This window comes from Gekko japonicus, unplaced genomic scaffold, assembly GCF_001447785.1.
Source record: "Gekko japonicus isolate JY-2015 unplaced genomic scaffold, Gekko_japonicus_V1.1 scaffold1222, whole genome shotgun sequence".
Classification (NCBI taxonomy): Eukaryota; Metazoa; Chordata; class Lepidosauria; order Squamata; family Gekkonidae; genus Gekko; species Gekko japonicus.
In genome coordinates this window covers 538,549-556,924 of record NW_015173162.1, presented here as the reverse complement: position 1 = coordinate 556,924, position 18,376 = coordinate 538,549, and the positions used below count along the sequence as shown (strand labels likewise).

The 18,376-nt window shown below is 49.1% G+C and overlaps 1 protein-coding gene across 1 annotated transcript in view; it reads left to right on the top strand.

The window, feature by feature from the left end:
* The window catches only part of CBX8 (chromobox 8), a 2,487-nt gene extending 1,274 nt beyond the window's left edge, over positions 1–1,213 (top strand). The window contains exons 4-5 of the mRNA XM_015422472.1: positions 1–62; positions 245–1,213. The exon at positions 1–62 is cut by the window's left edge and continues 4 nt beyond it. Of these exons, the coding sequence (XP_015277958.1) occupies positions 1–62; positions 245–1,093 (911 nt within the window). The 3' untranslated portion in view covers positions 1,094–1,213. The remainder of the gene's footprint in view (positions 63–244) is intronic.
* Positions 1,214–18,376: the final 17,163 nt, after the last annotated feature.

Genomic DNA, 18,376 nt, shown 5'->3' with positions numbered 1-18,376 from the left:
GAGAAATGAACCTTTATGGTCCCAAGAAACGAGGTCCCAAACCGAAAACCTTCTTGTTAAAGGTAAGAGAACAAGATAAGTGTCTGTGCAGAGAAACCAATGCATTGATAAAGATGAATTTTTTTTCCTGTGTGGTATCAGTATGTGCCTGAGAAACAGACACCAGGACTGGCTTATGAATTGCAGTTGTGGAATGCTTGTGGCAAGTTATTAACCTTCTCTGGTAACTTTATCTGTTTTTCAGGCCCAGGCAAAAGCCAAAGCTAAAACCTATGAATTCCGTAGTGACTCTGCTAGGGGAATCCGGATGCCTTACCCAGGAAGGTCCCCCCAGGAACTGGGTTCTACTTCCCGGGCTAGAGAAGGACTGAGACAAATCCCCCTGCCCCCTCAAAGCAGCTCCACCACTGTGACCACCAATACCTCCCGAGTGGAAACAATTCAGGAGAGCAGGGTTGGGGTCGAGGAGGACCGATCAGAAGGAGCCTTAAAAAAGCGAGGCCCAAAGCCCAGGAAAGAGCTTTACAAAGACCTGCCTGAGCCTGCTGACCTGGCCTCCAAGAGAAAATCAGTGGAACCAGGGGACAAGGTGGTGGTGGATTACCTAAAAGCCAGGAAGTTGGAAGAGGCTGCAAACCCTGGTACAGCCAAGTTTAGTTCGGGACATAGTGTGATCCAGTTAGCCCGGAGACGGGAGCCAGAATTACCCAGTACTGTTTCCGGTTCCAGAGCAGAAGCTGGCATGAAGCTGGGAGCACCTGAGACTTACCCACCCAGGCTTACCAAGCACAGGGCTGATTTCCTGGATCCAAAGGGGCAAAGCGGTTTGGATTTGGGTGCCCCTAAGATCTTACACAGTTCTGCAAACCAAGGCAGTTTATACCGAGATGGGCTAGGGACCCAGGCTGGCAGGCCTTCCCTCATCGCTCGCATCCCCGTCTCCAGGATTCTTGGGGACCCTGAAGAAGAAGCTTGGAGCCCATCTCTCAACAACTTGGAGAAAGTGGTTGTGACTGATGTGACCTCAAATTTCTTGACAGTTACCATTAAGGAGAGCAGCACAGACCAAGGGTTCTTTAAGGAAAAGCGATGAATCCATTTGGAGAAGAGGAGGCATTTAAAGTATTTGGTAGAGCTTGATTGGTTTTGGATTTTTTTCTTGGACAGAACTGAAAAATCTGTCCTTAATTATTCTTTTATTCCTTCCCTTTCACCACCAATTTCAATTTTGGTTGAAAAGATTATCGCTAGAGTTATATTTTCTATTAGATGTAAATATGTTATTTAAGGAAAAATACATATATATATCTATATACATATATATATATATATTTCAACTCTTAAGTTTTTTTTTAATTTAAGGCTCCTGGAGAAGGACAAACAAAGAATTGATATCTCTCTTGCCTCAATGGCAAGAGCAGGTATAGATAACAAATGACCTTATTAGCTAATTATAGTGGTTTTTTTTTATTCTATCATTTCTCCTCCCTTCCCTCAAAGGTGATGTTGATGGCAAATAGGGGATATTGTATTCATCTGGGGACCAAAAAAGTCTCCAGTTTTTTGATTGTTATATTATAAGGTATTGCTTTGTACAATCAAGTGTGCTATATACTCAACTGTTCTAGCTGGACAGCTGAAATAAGCACTTGACTTTACAGTATTGTCTTTCTTTTGTGTTGCTCCAGTTCAAGAAAAAAAATTGCTGGCTTAAAATGTCCATTAAAAACAGTTGAAAGATGTTTTAGCAAAGAAGTATTAACTTGAATGACCTTTTCTTGCAAGGGAGAAGAGAAATTGTACTTTTTAAGATTCCGAAAAGGAGTAGCTGCTGTCATGCACTTTAATACAGTTGTCAAGGTGGGGGAGGGGGAGAACTGAACTGATCATTTAGTTTAGTTTTCTCTGAGATTTTGCTCCCTTAAGTCCATCCCTGCTCATTCCAAACAGATCATCTGTTTACATTCCTTACATGCCAGAAAAGTTGGGGAGGAGAGTGTTTTCATTGCTCATATTTGAGGTGTTCATGCTGTTATAATGAAAGTAGAGTCCTCCCCCCAGTGATTAGAGTTCTGTTCCAGGTTTCTGAACAAATATTTTTAAGTGTTGCATAATGTATCTTCCTCATAAATGGAAGTGTCCAGTCAGAGATGCAGGGAAATTAAACAATTCCTTTTAAAAAGCCCATTAATCAGTGAGGCAAGACCAGTGTCAAAGCAGACTGTTGCTTTCTTTCTTTTTTCTTGTACTCCAAGAATCTTCCCCCCCAAGGATTCTGCAGCCTGTTAAAAGTGAAGCAGTTCTTTCCCACCAATGCTATGTAAAATAATACCCCTCCCCCCTTTCCTGCTTCTTTTAAGAAAGCAAGATGACATCTGATGGATTTTGGAGCCTCTTTTATTTGTCTCTGTTCTGCTAAAGGAAAATACGCCTTTCTTTCATAGACTTGCATTAGGGGGTGTGCAGAATTGGGGGTTGGGGTTGTTTTCATTTCTGTATAGCAGGTGCTGTGGTGTCCCAACAGATATTGATTTAAGGGTCTCTTGTTGGTTCAAAAAGCACAAATCTGCCTAGAAGCCCCTCAGGGCCTGGCAGGGGGATGAGTAGTCTTCTCTGTCTTCCTGTGAATGGCCTCCTCACTCACTGGAGCTTTTCAGAGCATTTTCTAATTTGGGGACTGCTCGGGATGGAAGCACATGTGGCATTAGAAAGGGGGGGGGAGAAGCAGGTGGGTATAGAAAGGAGCTTTTGCTCTTCTAGGGATCAAAATAAGTCTACCTTTCTTTCTCCCATATATTCTTTTGAGACTCCTCCCCCCCTTATTCAACTAACTAAATATGTTTTTTGTTTGTTTATTTAGACAGTATGAAGTTAGGTTCTTATTTCCCATCTAAAGATAATGTCAAGGTTTTAAACTTCAATCGGTTCAGAGAATTAAGTAAATAAACTGCAAATGTGCTCAGTTCCTTTCATAGTAAACCTACAAAGGTGTGGGGGGTGTATGTCAGCATATGTATGTTCACAAAGGTTCCATAGCCCTTTACAGAGGATGAGGGCAGAGGAGAGTTATAGGCCAAGAGAAACACTCCCTTGGTTAAAACAAGTCCTAAATGGTATCTTTCCCTCCTCAGGTGTCAAGAGTGGTATATGCCACCTATGATGTGTGTTTCTAGACACACCCATGGGTATATAAACCCTAGACATACATGTGGGTGTATATGTGTATGTACATAGTTACATATATTGAATGTATGTGTGTGTGAGTTATTTAATTCTCTTTAAGATTTGTAAAGAAAACAAACCTATAATCATTTGGCCTAACAGTCTCAAAAGTGAAGCTTAAGTAGATGTCTTCTGCCAATGTTGAATGTCTATTGCAATACCTGCTTTTTATGTGAATTGAAATATATATATATTCCTTTGTAAATAGAGATTTGGCTTTTGTTTTGTGTTTGTTGCTATCAGAGGGGCAAAGAAAGTGAAGGTCATTATGAATTCCCCTTTGCTAACTGAGCAGCTCCTCCTGGTGTGTTAGAGGGGTTTGTATGGGGCATCTTGCCTGACTGAGGTGTTTCCATGAAGGAAAAGAGTTGCTGTGACTGCCTTGCTGGAAGAAATCTATCGTCTAGTGCAACTGTGATCAGTTCAGAGCACTTACTGGTATCAAAGCCATTTTAAGTCTCATTGAAATTAAGAGAACTAAAATGGCTCAAATCTGGGTAGACCCCACTGGAGACCTGTGTCTCTTCCCAGACCTTTAAGTAAATTGGCACCTGTATTGCAGATTTCTCTTGATGGCTTTGCAATTTCAATTATTTGTGGCCTATTTTTCTTTTGCCACACTGTTTCCAGTGAGGGTGTGTTGGGATTCTTAATTCAAGGTCGATGGTTGTATTGCAAACACAGGAGCCACACTTAGTAAAAGAAAAATATCTTTACTATAAAAACAAAATAAAACATGGGTATGGTACTTTGGATAAAAGAAATAAAATAAAAGGTTACATACTTGCAGTTACTCTCAGTAATATATGCTAACAGCTACATCTTTCTATCTCTCTTGGCTTCTAGAAGAGAACTACCTCTTTGGTTCACACAAAGGGCCATAAACTTGTGAATACATTAATGCTAGATCAAAGCATTTCTACAAACAAGATGTTAGTTGACCAATACAAAGGTTACAGGTCACTTCATTAGGGTAAACAACTCCCACAAACTTTCCCGCCGTTGAATACATTATGTAACGTAACATCCTGTTTGCTAACAAACAACATTTAACTCTGTAATGGCTGAAGTGTAAACAACTTGCAATTCCAACAGAGTGCCTCCCACATATAAGGGTCTGGGATGAATAAGGACCTGAATAAGTGGGAATTTAACCCTGATTTTGCCCCTGTATATCCTCCAGAGTGGTGGAGGCTTCATCCAGTGAACATTAAATTACATGAAGCAGTTTTAGGATGTCTTCTTTCTTTTGGTAAATTCAACCTGGCTTGTACTGGGGGGAGGGAGTTCCAGCCCACGCATCCATGCAGTTAAGCAGAAATGCAATAAAATGGATCCCATTGGCCTCACTGGGGCTGAAATGGGTGTAGCATACAAACGCTGGAGTGAGCTGCCAGGTGACTGGAGCTGTTGACTGGCTCCTGGTCAGAGTCTTGTCCTCTCTAGAAGAATCTATGGCTTCCTAAGGTTAAAGTGACAAAAGCGCAGAAAAAGCAAAACGACCACCACCGAAGCAACATGCCAGTGACCCCCGGCTCAAGCCAAACTAGAGGACATTGTGTTGTCTCCTTCCTCCCTCCCCCTTTCCAGATCTTCCCTGTAATGTCTGGCTGCGTTTTTGTTCACACACTTGCATTCCTTGCATCGGAGGTGAAAGAACAGTCTTTTATTGAAAGTGTGTTCTGCTCTGTTCCAGCCTCTTCTCTGCTCTGACCTTTAGCTCGTAATTCCAGGGCAGAGCCAATGGAAACCTGTGAGACTAGGAAGCGGACCAGGCCGCTGTCAACCGAGGCTTTTCAAGACCCGATTGGGGAGGGCGGGAGAGTAAAGGATCTCATCTCTCTCAAAAATCTCTTGGTCCGCCAAGTGTAGATCTTGGTAACCATAAAGTCTAGCGGAGGGCTGAACTCGTGGGGTAAAACCGCACGGGACACTCCGGGAACAGGCTTAACCATAACAATCCTCGCTTACTCCGGGGTGAAGTAATCTGGAATGAACCGCATTCAAATAAACCGCCATTGGTATACTCTGGGTAAACGTTTGATGCAACTAGCAGCCGTATTCCCAAACGGGCGGAAAACCTCGAAGACGGTCAGGCAGCCTTCTGTCGCCGCAGCACGAGGCGAGGTCGCGCTTCAGGAAGGGGTTTCTAACTGCGAACAGCAGCGGCGTGGAGGACCACGCTGCCTTGGGAAGCCAGGGCATCTTCAGGAACTGCCCACCCCCCTTTTTTTTAAGAAAAGAAGGGTGTGTGTGTGTTGGACCAAGGACTATATACTCTCCTTCCCATTTATTCCGCGCTTTTTTCCTCGCACTCCTTCCCCAGCCAGAAGGCATCCCAGCTCTTTTCGGCCACTTGACAGGCTAGACCTCTGACTTTCTTGACGTTAGAGAGGAGTCCAGAGGCACCTTGGAGACCAACACACCTTGGGAAGCTCATACCTTGGAAACCGTGTTGGTCTGCTCGAATCTAGCCGTCCTACCGCTGCAGCCCAACACGGCTAACCTCTGCAGCTTTCTTGATGTCGTTGCCGGCGAAGGAAGTGAGGAAGGAGACAGTTTTGTCTCCGAGAAAAGAAAGAGATGTTTTGGCTGGGAACTCCTCCCTTCCCTAGACACACTGCGCCTGCCACAATTATTGTGGTTATGGCGCGTTTCCCTTCTGTTGTGTGTCATCAGGCGAGCAATTAGCCTGGCCAGAAACACTGGTTGGGCTGCGTGGTCTTGGGTGGAGACATCCAGGGACACAGACACAGACACACACCCCACCCACCCACCCACCCACCCCGCTCAGGGCGCCTCCCGCTGCCCTGCCTTCTCAGCCCCCCAGGCCCTTGGCCAGACCAGTTGCGAAGGCTTATGGGAGTCGGAGAGAAGGGGGTCTTTGTTCCTGAGGTTAAGGCCCAGATTCTGATTTTAAAACGTTCTTCCCTTTCCGTCTCAAGTAGAAAGGCAGATATTGGTTTTCTAAGGGGTGTGATTGTGTGTGTGTGTGGGGGGGCAGAACGAAAGCCAACCTAAAAAACTTTGCCCTGGGATCTCAAGGGTGTCCCCCCTTATCCTGTTCTTTCATTTACCGATCATTCACGACTGAGTCACAACACAGAAAACAAGTTCCGGGGTTTACGCCTCGGTACAGAAAAGCACGGAGTTCTCCTCCCCTCCTTTCCAAATCGACTACATGCCCTGCAAGAGCTGCTGGAGTTGACGGGGCAGGGGAAAGTACGTCAGGCAGTCTCCGGCTTCTTCCGTTAGGGTCTGAGGAGAGAAGAGCTCCTGCAGACTCCCTCCCCGTCTCCGGCCTTGGTCAGATGGGTGGCTTGCATTCCCCAGCACCTAACTCTGCAGCGGGTGTGCGTCGAGACTCTAAGGAGTGTCCCGGAAGCACGCAGGGCGGCCGGAGAGCCTTCTCGCGCTTCTCTCTTGCAGAATGAATGAGAGGGTAAGAGGAAAGGGTGTGTGTGTGTGTGTGTGTGTTTCCTAGCGACTGCCTTGAGACAATTTCCCCTGGGTAGTCTTGGGATGTGAGCACCCAGGAGCGGAGACGTGTCTGGAGGCATAAGGTGATGCTTCTAGACTTACTCCGCAGACTAGCAGCGCAATCCTAAACAGAGATAGACCATTAGAATGGTGCCGTTCTCTTTAAGATTACGCCACCAGTGACCTACGTGCAATGGGGTTAGGAGTTCAATGGGTCTAGAAGCTCTGATTAGGGTTGCATTTAGTCTTTAGTCTGATTAGTCTTTCCTCTCTTAAAGCTTGATGACGAGCCTACACGTCTCCACTGGGGGAGGGGGGGACCCATCTAGCTGAATAATATGAAGGTCTCTCTCCGATGGCATTCGCACACGCGAGAAATATCTCAGAAGGGCTCCTGTCCTGTTGCATTCTGCAGTCCGAGCTTTGCTTCCTCTCCCTTCATTGGGGGAGGTAGATCCCACCGCTCCTAGAGGCGGCAGGGTTGGGGCAGCGGTGGCTTCTTCCCTTGAGCCAGTTTGGTGTAGTGGTTAAGTGCGCGGACTCTAATCTGGGAGAACCGGGTTTGATTCCTCACTCTTCTACTTGCACCTGCTGATGTGACCTTGGGTCAGTCACAAGCTCTGGCACAGCTGTCCTTGAAAAAGAGCAGTTTGTGTCAGAGTTCTCTCAGCCCCACCCACCTCACGGGGTGTCTGTTGTGGGGAGGGGAAGGGAAAGGAGTTTGTAAACCGCTCTGAGACTCCAAGTGAAGGGCGGGGTATAAATCCAATCTCTTCTTCTTCTTCTTGGGGGCTCTGGAGAAAAGCTCTCCCGCAGTCTAGAGGGCGAGGGGATGCAGCCCTTATTTATGTCCGTGGGTTTCTTCCCGGCTATAGATCTTGCTATGCTGGTGTGGTGAGATTCTTTTTTTTTAAAATGGTGTGACTTCATCTTCGTGAGTTTAGTTGCAGTGGCTTAAATTGGTTTTTAAACTCTTTCATAAACCGCCTTGAGCATTTGGAAAAGCGCCTTGTAAATAAATAAACGCTGCAGGCGGAGGAGTTGAGCTTCAGCTTTCCCTTGTTCTTCTCCTTTAGACGTGTTAGTTTCCAAGTTCCCCTGTTCAAGGCTCCAGAAGGGATGGAAAGGGAGCGGCAGGATTAACCACTTTTTTTTGCTTGTCCAGAATTTAGCTGTCCTATCTTCAGTTCGGGCACAAGATGAGGGGGTGAGGGGGTGAGCGAGGGGGGGGGAGAGAGAGGGGGAGAGAGAGAGAGAGAGAGAGAGAGAGAGGGAGAGAGAGAGAGAGAGAGAGAGAGAGAGAGAGAGAAACAGAACAAATGACCAGTCTAAATCTTCAGTGTCTCAGTTAGTATAATCTCCCAAACAAAGATATTACTGCGCACACCTCTCATCCCGGTTTCCCTTTGCTGCTGGGTGAAAACTCAAAACAAATCCAAATCAAGTTATTTCGAATGATATGTTTAGGATTTAAACATCTCCGTATATTTAAAATAAACATTAAAAAGCTACAGAATGATATATCAATGCTTGGGACCTGGCTGCTTCTTGCTCTGACTGAGGGCTGCTGGGAGCAGACTTGCCCTTCTAGACATGTTTGCTCTGCCGTTTACAAAGAGGACACGTAACGTCGGGACCCAGGAGAGAGGAAGGAGGTTTTGTCTGTGTTAAAAACTTTGGGGAGGGATGGCAGGAGGCAGAGCGCGACGGTGGAACAAAACCTTGATGAGACGCGGCCCTTTCCCCAGGCGGGACGAAGGAAGCACTTGGGGGGCAGGCGGGGGGCAGGCGAAATTCCCACGTTCCTTTCCACCCGCCCCCCCGCCCCCCCCCCACCGCATGAAACCAGGGAAATGTCGAAAGCGACTGTGCCAGGAGGATTCGAGCGCCTGGAATTAAGCAGGGGGAAGTTTGTCTACATTTAACCAAGTCGCGCAACTTCCAGTGGCAGATTTGAGTTTCAGTTAAGACTCCACTGAGGCGCTTTACTCTGTACTCGGGAGGAGCGGTCTACTTCGGATTAGTCCCATCTGGAAATTCTTGCAAAGCACAGCAGGTGCGTCTCAGAGTGAGAGATGTTAGACCTGAGGTTATCTAGTGACTCATTAAAAACTTTTGTTGACTGCAGCGAAATTGACCCAGGGGGAAGTCTAAAAAGTGCAAACGGTCATCTACAAGTCCAAATCCATACATTGTAGAGAGACACACACACACCCGGCATTTTCAGATCATCCACCTTCCCCTTGGAGATGTACGATGGGCGCCAATGAGACTTGAGCCAGAATAAATGATACGTTGATGGGCACTCCCCCCGTCTTCTTTTATACGGCACAATGCTGTGCCGTCTGGATGATCCAGACTGGATGTAACTTGAACTCCACACGACCCTCTGCCTTACATTAAATACGACTCTTGGTACAAATACATCAAGGTTGGTACGGTGTACCCAGACTGGCGGCGTCTCTCCAGCGTCTCAGGGTGAAGTCTTTCTAATAGCTGGAGTCTGGAGATGCCCGCGACTGAACCTGGGACCTTCTACATGAACGCACACGGGCTGCTCCACGGAGCCAGGGGCCCCTCCCAAAAGCATCTCTGAAGCTTAGTTGGCTGTCTAACTGGACACTTCTGCAACTTTGGACAGAAAATCAGAAACCCGAACAGCTTTTCCCGATATGGCCTTGCTTGCGGTTCAGGATGTTCAGAGCCTCACTCCAGCCCTGGGCCCATTCGCATCCATTGGCTTTTAGCCAGCGTTTCACTTGGAATGCACTTTGGTAGTTCCACACTTCTGGGACACTTAAGAGTCAAGCCCATTGTCATGAAACCACGACCTGCCGCGAGGTTGAGTTGGCGAAGAAGTAAATCTCCTTATCATCTCCACTCCTCCCTTCCTTATTAGGCGGGTGCAGAAATTCCTTGCTAAAAATTTCTTGCCTAAGTGGGAAAGAAACAAAGCTTCAAGTTCAGACTCCTTTCTGTTTTCTCCGTAGACAGGGATTCTGCAGTTACTGTGCTCCAGCCATTCCTTTGGTCTCCAAAGAAGGGCGATAACTGCGGGTCCTCAAACACTAACTTCTTAATATGTCCAGGGAAGACGATGGAGGCAGTAAGGACTGTGACCCGCTCGCTTCTTTTCACTAGGGAAACAAAAACATCCCCAAACTGTATTACCCCATAGTAACCAATTAATGGTTACAATTAATGCCCAGGTGAAAATAGTCTTCGGACAAAGAAGGTTTATACCTGTTAACAAGACTACCCAGTTCCTCGCAGGCTTCAGGCACACCTTCGGCATGAACATGGGCCAGAGGCAGAATGACTGCATGCAGAGACTTTTCCAAGATATTGGGCTTTAGCAGCAGGACTCACTTTAGCCACCAGGGGCGCTTTAGCCGAACATTTTCTGTTGGCCTGCAGTTTACTCTTCCCGGGGGCCAAGCAAAAGCCTGCCCTGCCAGGATACTAGCCTCCAGGTAAAAGTGGAGGAGTTAGGCTGTAATCACTCAAGATTAGATGAAGGGGCAAAATGGCTTCTCCAGCCGCTTTTCAAATTTATTTATTTAAAACATTAGTCACCTTTCTCCCTAGTGGAACTCAAGGCAGCTTACAATATCAATAAACCCACACAATAAAAACAAAATGTAATGTATCCAGTCCAGACCGCGTGGCCTGCTTGGGCTCCATGCGGTCAGGCACAAATGTGGAGCTTTGCTCCAAGAGACAATGGGCTATGCGGATCCTAGCCCGCTCCAATCAGGGGGCTAGGTTCCCGGCCGAGAGCCTATGGGACTCTCGGCCACTGTAAATAACCTATTGAGAAGTGGGGTGTATGTTTTGGGTGGGGGTTTCTCGGGGAATATAAGCCGGCCTGCGAGCCGGCCAAAGTCATTTTGTTCCTGATCAAATAAAGTACACTTTGCTGAAATCACTCTCCGTCTGCATACTTTTCACTGGCGACGAAGGTGGGATCATCTCCCTCTGAACAGAGACCATGTTCCGGACATCGCCGTGAGCCGCCACGCCGAAATCGCCACCGCCGCTGGCATTGAGCGTCTCACTGCACCGCTCCTGAGCTCCGAGCATCGCACCGCTGACCCCATGAGCAGCCCAGCACCGCTCCGCCTCTCTGCAACACTGAGCTTCGCACTGCTGACCCCGAGAGCAGCACCGCACTGCTCCGCCATCTACACCGCTCCCTTCCACGTGGAACTTGTAAGATGGCTGCCGTATCAGAGAGCCTCCAAGTTTTCGACATCTCCCAACCCTCGCAGTGGGAAACCTGGCTGGAAACTCTCGAGAGCCACTTCACCATCCACGGAGTGGTGGATCCAGGTATAAAAAAGGCATACCTGCTGCGCCACTGCGGGATGGAGACCTATCTCCTGCTTAAGGACTTAATAGCGTCCAAGCTGACCAAAGACGAGTCGCACAGCTCTTTGGTCAAGGCGCTGACCGATGACCTGGCTCCCAAACCAACTAAGTTTGTGGAGTGCCTGGACTTTTTTGCGAGGGTCCAGGGTGAGAGGATGAGACTGCCTCAGATTTCCTGGTGGCTCTGCGGCGGGGCGCGAGCAGGTGCTCTTTCGCCAACCTAGCCGAAACTCTCCTCAAACAGTTCCTCGTGGGACTCAGAGAGCCGAAGCTTCAGAGAAAGCTGGTAAGCCAGGATGACCTGGACCTGGAGAAGGCAATCCGGGAGGCCACTGCATACAAAAAGGCCCACCAAGACCGCCGCGCCAAGGCGGTCCACCGCACGCAAGCAACAGGTCCGTCGTCTGTCGTCTCAGCTGTCCACCAACGCGGGCAAAGCCTCCTCGACCGCCTCTGCCCCATGCGCCAGCTGCGGAGAGAGTCACAAGCACCGGTTGTGCCGCTTCCGAAACGCAGTCTGTCAGACCTGCAACAAATCAGGGCACATTTCCCGGGTTTGCCGCTCCAAGGGACAATGCCAGAAGTTGTCCACCCACCAGACCACGCCGGAGCCACCCATTGACCTCCACACCATATCAGCCCACTTCCCGCAACACCAGGTCTGTAACTTGCCCCCCGATGGCCCCAACAAGATGCATGTCACGGTTCTTATAGAGGGATCCCCCTGCAGCATGGAGATCAACACAGGGTTGACCTACTCCATTATCTCCACAGATACGCTCCGCATGCTGTGTCCGAAGGGGCCCCTGCCCCTTCAGAAGCAGCGGGGTTTCCGGTTAAGGCACTTAACTTAAGAACCCCATGGCAGTGCTGGGCTGGGGCAAGTTCCGGGTACAGTTCCAAGACTTTAACGGCACCCTAGACCTGCTGGTGGTGGATAGGCCTCTCTTCAGCCTGCTGGGACTCTCTTGGTTTGAGGCCCTGGGACACTCTCTGAATGGAATCCACCAGGTCGGGTCACGGGATTTTGGCACGGTGTGCGCAGAATTTCCCCGCGTTTTTGATAGCACCCTGGGACGCTTCTCTGCCCCCCCATCTCCCTGGATCTCGACCTGGCAGTGCGGCCCATTTGCGTCAAGGCCAGGCTGCCGCCACTAGCAATGAAGCCTAAAATCGAGGCCGAGCTAGATCGCTTAGTGGAACAAGGGGTTCTGGAACCGGTCGCATCGGCACGATGGGAGACCCCCATAGTCACCCCGGTGAAGCCCAATGGGGACGTGCGCATTTGTGCTGATTATAAATGCACGCTAAACAAGGCTCTGCAGGCACACGCTTATCCGGTGCCGGTGGTGAGCCACGTGTTGGCAGCTTTGGCCCGGGTCTTTGGCAAGTTGGACTTGGCCCAGGCGTATCAACAACTGCCGGTTGATGCCGCCACGGCTGAAGCCCAATCACAACTCACAAGGTACACTGCCTCCAGTTCGGCGTTTCGGTCGCGGCCAGGATTTTTCAATCTTTTATGGATTCTCTCCTGAAAGGCATCCCTGAGGTTCAGCCATTTCTAGACGATGTGCTGATCGCAGCTCTGGACTCGTCCTTTGCTGACCGTCTGAGGGCCGTACTACAACGTTTCGACGCAGCAGGGCTCAAAGTCAAGTGGGGAAAATGTCTTTTGGGGGTGCCTCACATTGAGTTCCTGGGCTTCGCGGTCAACGCCTCGGGCATCCACCCCACCGCGGACAAGGTGACCGCCCTCACGCAGGCACCGCCTCCAGCATCCAAGTCTGAACTGCAGGCTTTTTTGGGGCTCCTGAACTTCTACCACTCCTTTGTGCCCCTCAAAGCTACAGGCATGGAACCACTCCATCGCCTCCTGGACAAGTCAGCACCTTGGGTCTGGGGTCCGCCACAAGCAGCTGCATTCCAGGCGGTCAAAGACCTGCTCGTCTTGAATGCGGTACTGGTGCATTTTAATGAGGTGCTCCCAGTGGTGCTGGCATGTGACGCTTCCCCTTATGGGGTGGGAGCGGTCCTGGGCCACCGGCTGCTGGACAGCTGCGAGGTCCCGGTTGCGTACTATTCCAGGACTCTATCAGCGGCTGAGCGCAATTACGCGCAGATAGATAAAGAGGCGCTGGTGATTGTGGCGGGGGTGAAAAAATTTCACCACTATCTGTACGGGCGCCCCTTCATGGTCCTCACAGACCACAAGCTGCTGCTGGGCCTCCTGGCCCCCGACTGCCAGACCCCACAGATGATTTCGCCCCGGGTGCTCCGCTGGTCTATTTTCCTGGCGGGGTACTCCTACACTCTCATCCATCGCCCTGGCAAGGCGATGGGCCATGTGGATGCCCTGAGCCGCCTGCTGCTGCCGGTCTGTGACCCGGATCCTGATCCTGCCCACCAGATCGCTCTCCTGGAGTCCCTTCCGGATCGGCCAGTCCACGTTGCGGAGTTGGCTTGCGGCACCTCCAGGGACAAGGTACTTTGCCGGGTCTTGGACTGGGTGATGAGGGGGTGGCCCACGGCCAAAGGAGCTCCTTTGCTTCTCGGAAGGACGAGCTGTCTGTCCACAGGGGCTGCGTCATGTGGGGAAGTAGGGAGGTCATTCCAAAGCCCCTACGGGAGCAGGTCCTCACTGCCCTTCACGAAGCGCACCCCGGGGTGGTGCGCATGAAAGCCTTGGCCTGGAGCTACGTCTGGTGGCCAGGGATGGACCGGGACATAGAGGACGTGGTGAAGCGGTGCCAACCTTGCCAAGCGTCCCAGCCCGAGCCTCCCCGAGCCCTGGAACAGGCCTGGGAATCTTCCCACCGCCCCTGGACCCGGTTACACTTGGACTTTTTGGGACCGTTCCAGGGGCAACTTTTCTTTATCTTGGTGGATTCCTTCAGCAAGTGGCTGGAGGTAGTTCCCGTGCCCTCCACCTCCTCAAAGGCGGCCATCCGGGCAATGTGGAGGATCTTCAGCACCCAAGGAATCCCAGACACACTGGTCACAGACAATGGGACGGAGTTCACGTCCGCGGAGTTCCAGGAATTCACGAGTTACTATGGTATCCGCCACGTCCGGGCGGCCCCGTTCCACCCTGCCACCAAAGGCCAGGCCAAGCGCATGGTCAGAACCAAGAAGGACGCTCTCCGCCACTTGGACTCCCCCGACTGGGACTATAAACTGGCAGCTTTCCTTTTTGGCCAGCAAACGACGCCCCCGCACCACTACGGGGTGCAGTCCAGCAGAGCTACTTATAGGTCACCGCCTGGCAACCCAGTTGGATCGCCTGCACCCCGACCGGGGCTTGGCAGAGGCACCAGGCATGGAGATGCACGAGGCAGCCAGGGGTTTCTTCCCGGAGGATCCCGTGTACGCACGGAACTATGCCCGGGGACCAGCCTGGATTCTGGTATGAGTCATACGAGTTAAGGGCCCAAGATCGTATGAGGTCTTGTGTGAAGACGGGCAGATTCTACACCGGCACATCGACCAGCTATGCCACCGGACGAAGCCATTGGACCCCAAGGACTTGGACACGGCCGAGGCCCCAGAGACCTCACCCCGGACCCAACCACCAGCGGCCAAGCCCTGACCTCTTCCATTGTTCGAACCCGAGTCACCTCTCCCAGAGACGCCGGGGACGCTGGCACCACCGCCCCCAGCGCCTCTTCCGGCCAGCTCGCCTCTGAGGGCTTCAGGGGTGGAGGCCACAACAGTTCCCGAACTTCGCCGCTCTACCTGCACCAGGAAGTTACCTGCCCACCTGAAGGACTTTGTCTGTGGGTACATTGCGGACCAAGGGGGAGAGGTGTAATGTATCCAGTCCAGACTGCGTGGCCTGCTTGGGCTCCATGTGGTCAGGCACAAACCTCATTGTGGGTTTTTTTAAAAGGTATTTTTGCATGTGTGTGCGCCTGTGCCTGGAAGTCATGGCAACCTCTAGTGCCTCCTACTGGGGGCATGATGGAGAAGTGGCTGGATAGCCTGCCTCTGTGTCCTGAGCCCTGGTATTCACTGGAGGTCCCCCATCCAAATACTTGCCAGGGTTGGCCCTGCTTAGCTTCTGAGATTTGACAAGATCAGGGTTGCCTTGGCTGTCCAGGTCAGGGCTACCTCATTGGTTTTGATGTAGTGAGTCGCCATGAGACCTTCTGGGAGAGTGGCGACTAAAAAAACCTAATAAATTAAAAAATAAAATGGTCTTCAACTGCCTCATGAAGACTGACAGTGAGGGGGACAGGTGTACCCTCCCTGGGGAGGTTGTCCCATAATTGTGGGGCTACCTCCGAAATGGCCCTCTCTCATGTGCTCACCTGACAAGGTTCTTTGATTGGTGGGACAGCCTCAGGAAGGCCTCCGTTTGCCATCTTTAGTTCCCAGGCAGGAATGTATGGGAGAAGCTGGTTCTTCAGATACCCCAGTCCTAAGCCATGTAGGGCTTTAAAAATCAAAACCAACACCTTGAATTGGGATTGGATTGATAACCAATGTAATTGCTGTAGCATCAGGGTCATAGGCTCCCAGTAGATGGCCCTGAATAGCAGCCTGATGGCAGCATTCTGCCTAACTGCAGCTTCTGAACACTCTTCAAGGGTAATCCCAAGCAATGCTCCCTCTAAGCTGTGAAATCTTGTGAGCAAAAATTCTACTTTGCGAGCTACTGGCATTAAAGTTGTGAGCGAGCGATTTGGCTGCTGCATCAATTAGTTTGCTCTGGAGCCATCTTTCCTGAGCAAAGACAAAGATGTGTGAGCCGGAGCCTAAAAAACTGTGAGCTAGCTCACACTAACTCAGCTTAGAGGGAACACTGGTTCCAAGTAGACTGCATTGCAATAGACCAGTCTAGATATAACTAAGGCATGAATCACTGTGGCTACATTAGACTGAGACAGGAATGGGCACAGCTGGTGCACCAGCTGAAGTTGAACAAAAGCACTCCGAACCACTGAAGCTACCTGGGTTTCTAAGGCGACTGTTGTGTCCAGCAGCACTTCTTGATCCTCAGCACTGAATGGAAGCTGCTATGACCTAAACCATTCCAATTAACCAAAGACTAGGTTAAGTCCCCACCACCCTCGTTTCTCTACCTCCAATTCGGTAAATATCTATAGCTTTAAATTCTTTTGAAAATCTAGAAAATTCAGCTTTGTCAATTCACACAACATGGAGGGTTTAGAGGTAGGCCTTCGCTATATCCTTTCCCTTCTGGTCTGTTCCACTTCTGCACAGCATGATGCTCTCTCTCTTGCCAAGTGAAAGGAGCGGAGGGGGGGGGGGGGGATGGACGGGATGGGGGGGACATTTACTATTAACTGGAACGGTAGAGCTATGAAAGCGCAGCAATAATATTGTTCTCAGATGTACAGAATTTAATTCATAGTATTTAAGAGTATTTTCCCAAGCTTGTAAATATGCATGTACCAACAGAAAAGCATCCATTACTCATGGAGAGAATTCTATTGCTCCAGATCTAATGAAAAACCTGTGGCCCTTACTGGATAAAATGCTTTTAATCATTCCATAAGTCTGACTTCATTTCTTACTCAGCCATATAATAATTATAGCAGAGCAAGGCAGTCTGAGTTCCCTGCTGAAACTGACTACTTCTTTAATTTTTTGGGGTTTTTTTTTTTAATGACTGCAGCAGGTTCCTGTAGCCATCACGCACCCCTCCTCTTTAGTCTCACATTTTTGCTTGCTTTGGAGGTTATTTTTGCTTGCTTTGGAAGTGGCAGCAACCACACCATGTGCTTACCAGAGTGTTATTGGTGAGTGGGACAGACAACCTATGGGGGGAAGTGCACAACTACATGCTCTACTGTAACAATGCTAGCCCTGCCTATACCAATGCTTAATGTCCTAGAACAAGGTGCTCTAACCCGGACTTGCCTATAGCTGTTTTCAGGAACCAATGTATACATCCTCATGGTAAAATCATTCTACCTCTGGCCCAAATTCATGATTGTTTAGCATAGCAATTGCCCAGTTTGTTACTCATTTGTTGCCCTGGATACTTACAGTTTTAAGTGGAAATATTTCCCAGCACTCAAACTGCACTTTTGTTAGGAAAAAATACTTGCCTGAGTCACTTCATGGAATGCAGTTATGCAAAGCACCTGCTGGCTCTGATAATATGAATGACACAATTTCCCTGCCTGCAACAAGGTATAAGCTTCACCATTTGAAGAATGTTATTTGTTTAGTACATTCCTAATGTTTCTCCAAGAAGCTCAGGGTGGCGTACATGGCTCTTCCCTCCTCCCGTTTATCCTCACAGCTACAATCTTGTGAGGTGTGTTCAGCTGAGAAAGACTGACTGGCCCAGTGCTGCTAAGTGGGTTTCATGGCAAACCAGGATTTGAACTCAAGTCTCCTCAGACCTAGACCGATACTTTGATTGCTACACCATATTGACTTACTGCCCTTAATGAGCATGCAGCTATTTAAGAGTGTTACAACCATCCTGCTAGTGTTTGAAAAATACAAAGCTTTTTAATTTGCTTGCTTGCTGTCTGTACCGCCTTTCTCAAAACAGATCAGAATTTTCGTCCCACCACTTGTTCTTGATTCTTCCCCCCCACCCTTTCCACTGCTTACCCTAAATCCACAAATGACATGCTAGAGAACAAAGAGGAACCCCCACACAGCTTGGGACCAGCATACCTGAACCACCTTCTCCTATATGAACCTACCCAACCTCTAAGTTCATCTTCCTGTTTTGGGTGCCCTGGTCTTCTGATACTGGGCAGGAAGCAACGCAGGAGAGGGCTTTTTAAAAAAAGCCTGTGGCACCAGAACTGTGGAACTCTCCAAAAATATTTGTTTGTCCCCGTCACTGTCTTCTGCCAATGGGTGAAGATTTTTTGTTTCATCTGGCATTCCCTTGATGACCCCTCATTCCTGCCACCTGTTTTAATTACTGTTGTATGTGATTTTATTATATTTTAGTTTTGTTCTTATGAATTGCTTTTATATGCTTATGATTTTTTAAAAACTATTAGTCACCAAGAGTTCTTTTTGTAGTAGAACAAGAGTGGCATACAGATTTTGTAAATAATCATAATAGTTCAAGGTTTGAATCAGTTTTTTAAATCAGCTGGAAGGCCTTCTAGATACTCTCAATTAGCTTGCTTATTGACCCAAGTTGTGGCAATTTATTTAAACCAATGTAGCAGACTCCCTCGTTTTACCCTCTTCTTCAAAAACATTAATGCCAGTAAGGCTTTATCTTAGTGTTAAGGCCTGCCAATATTTATTTAACTGCCCTGATGAAATTTTTCAGCCTCACACACAACTGCTCAGTCCCCCT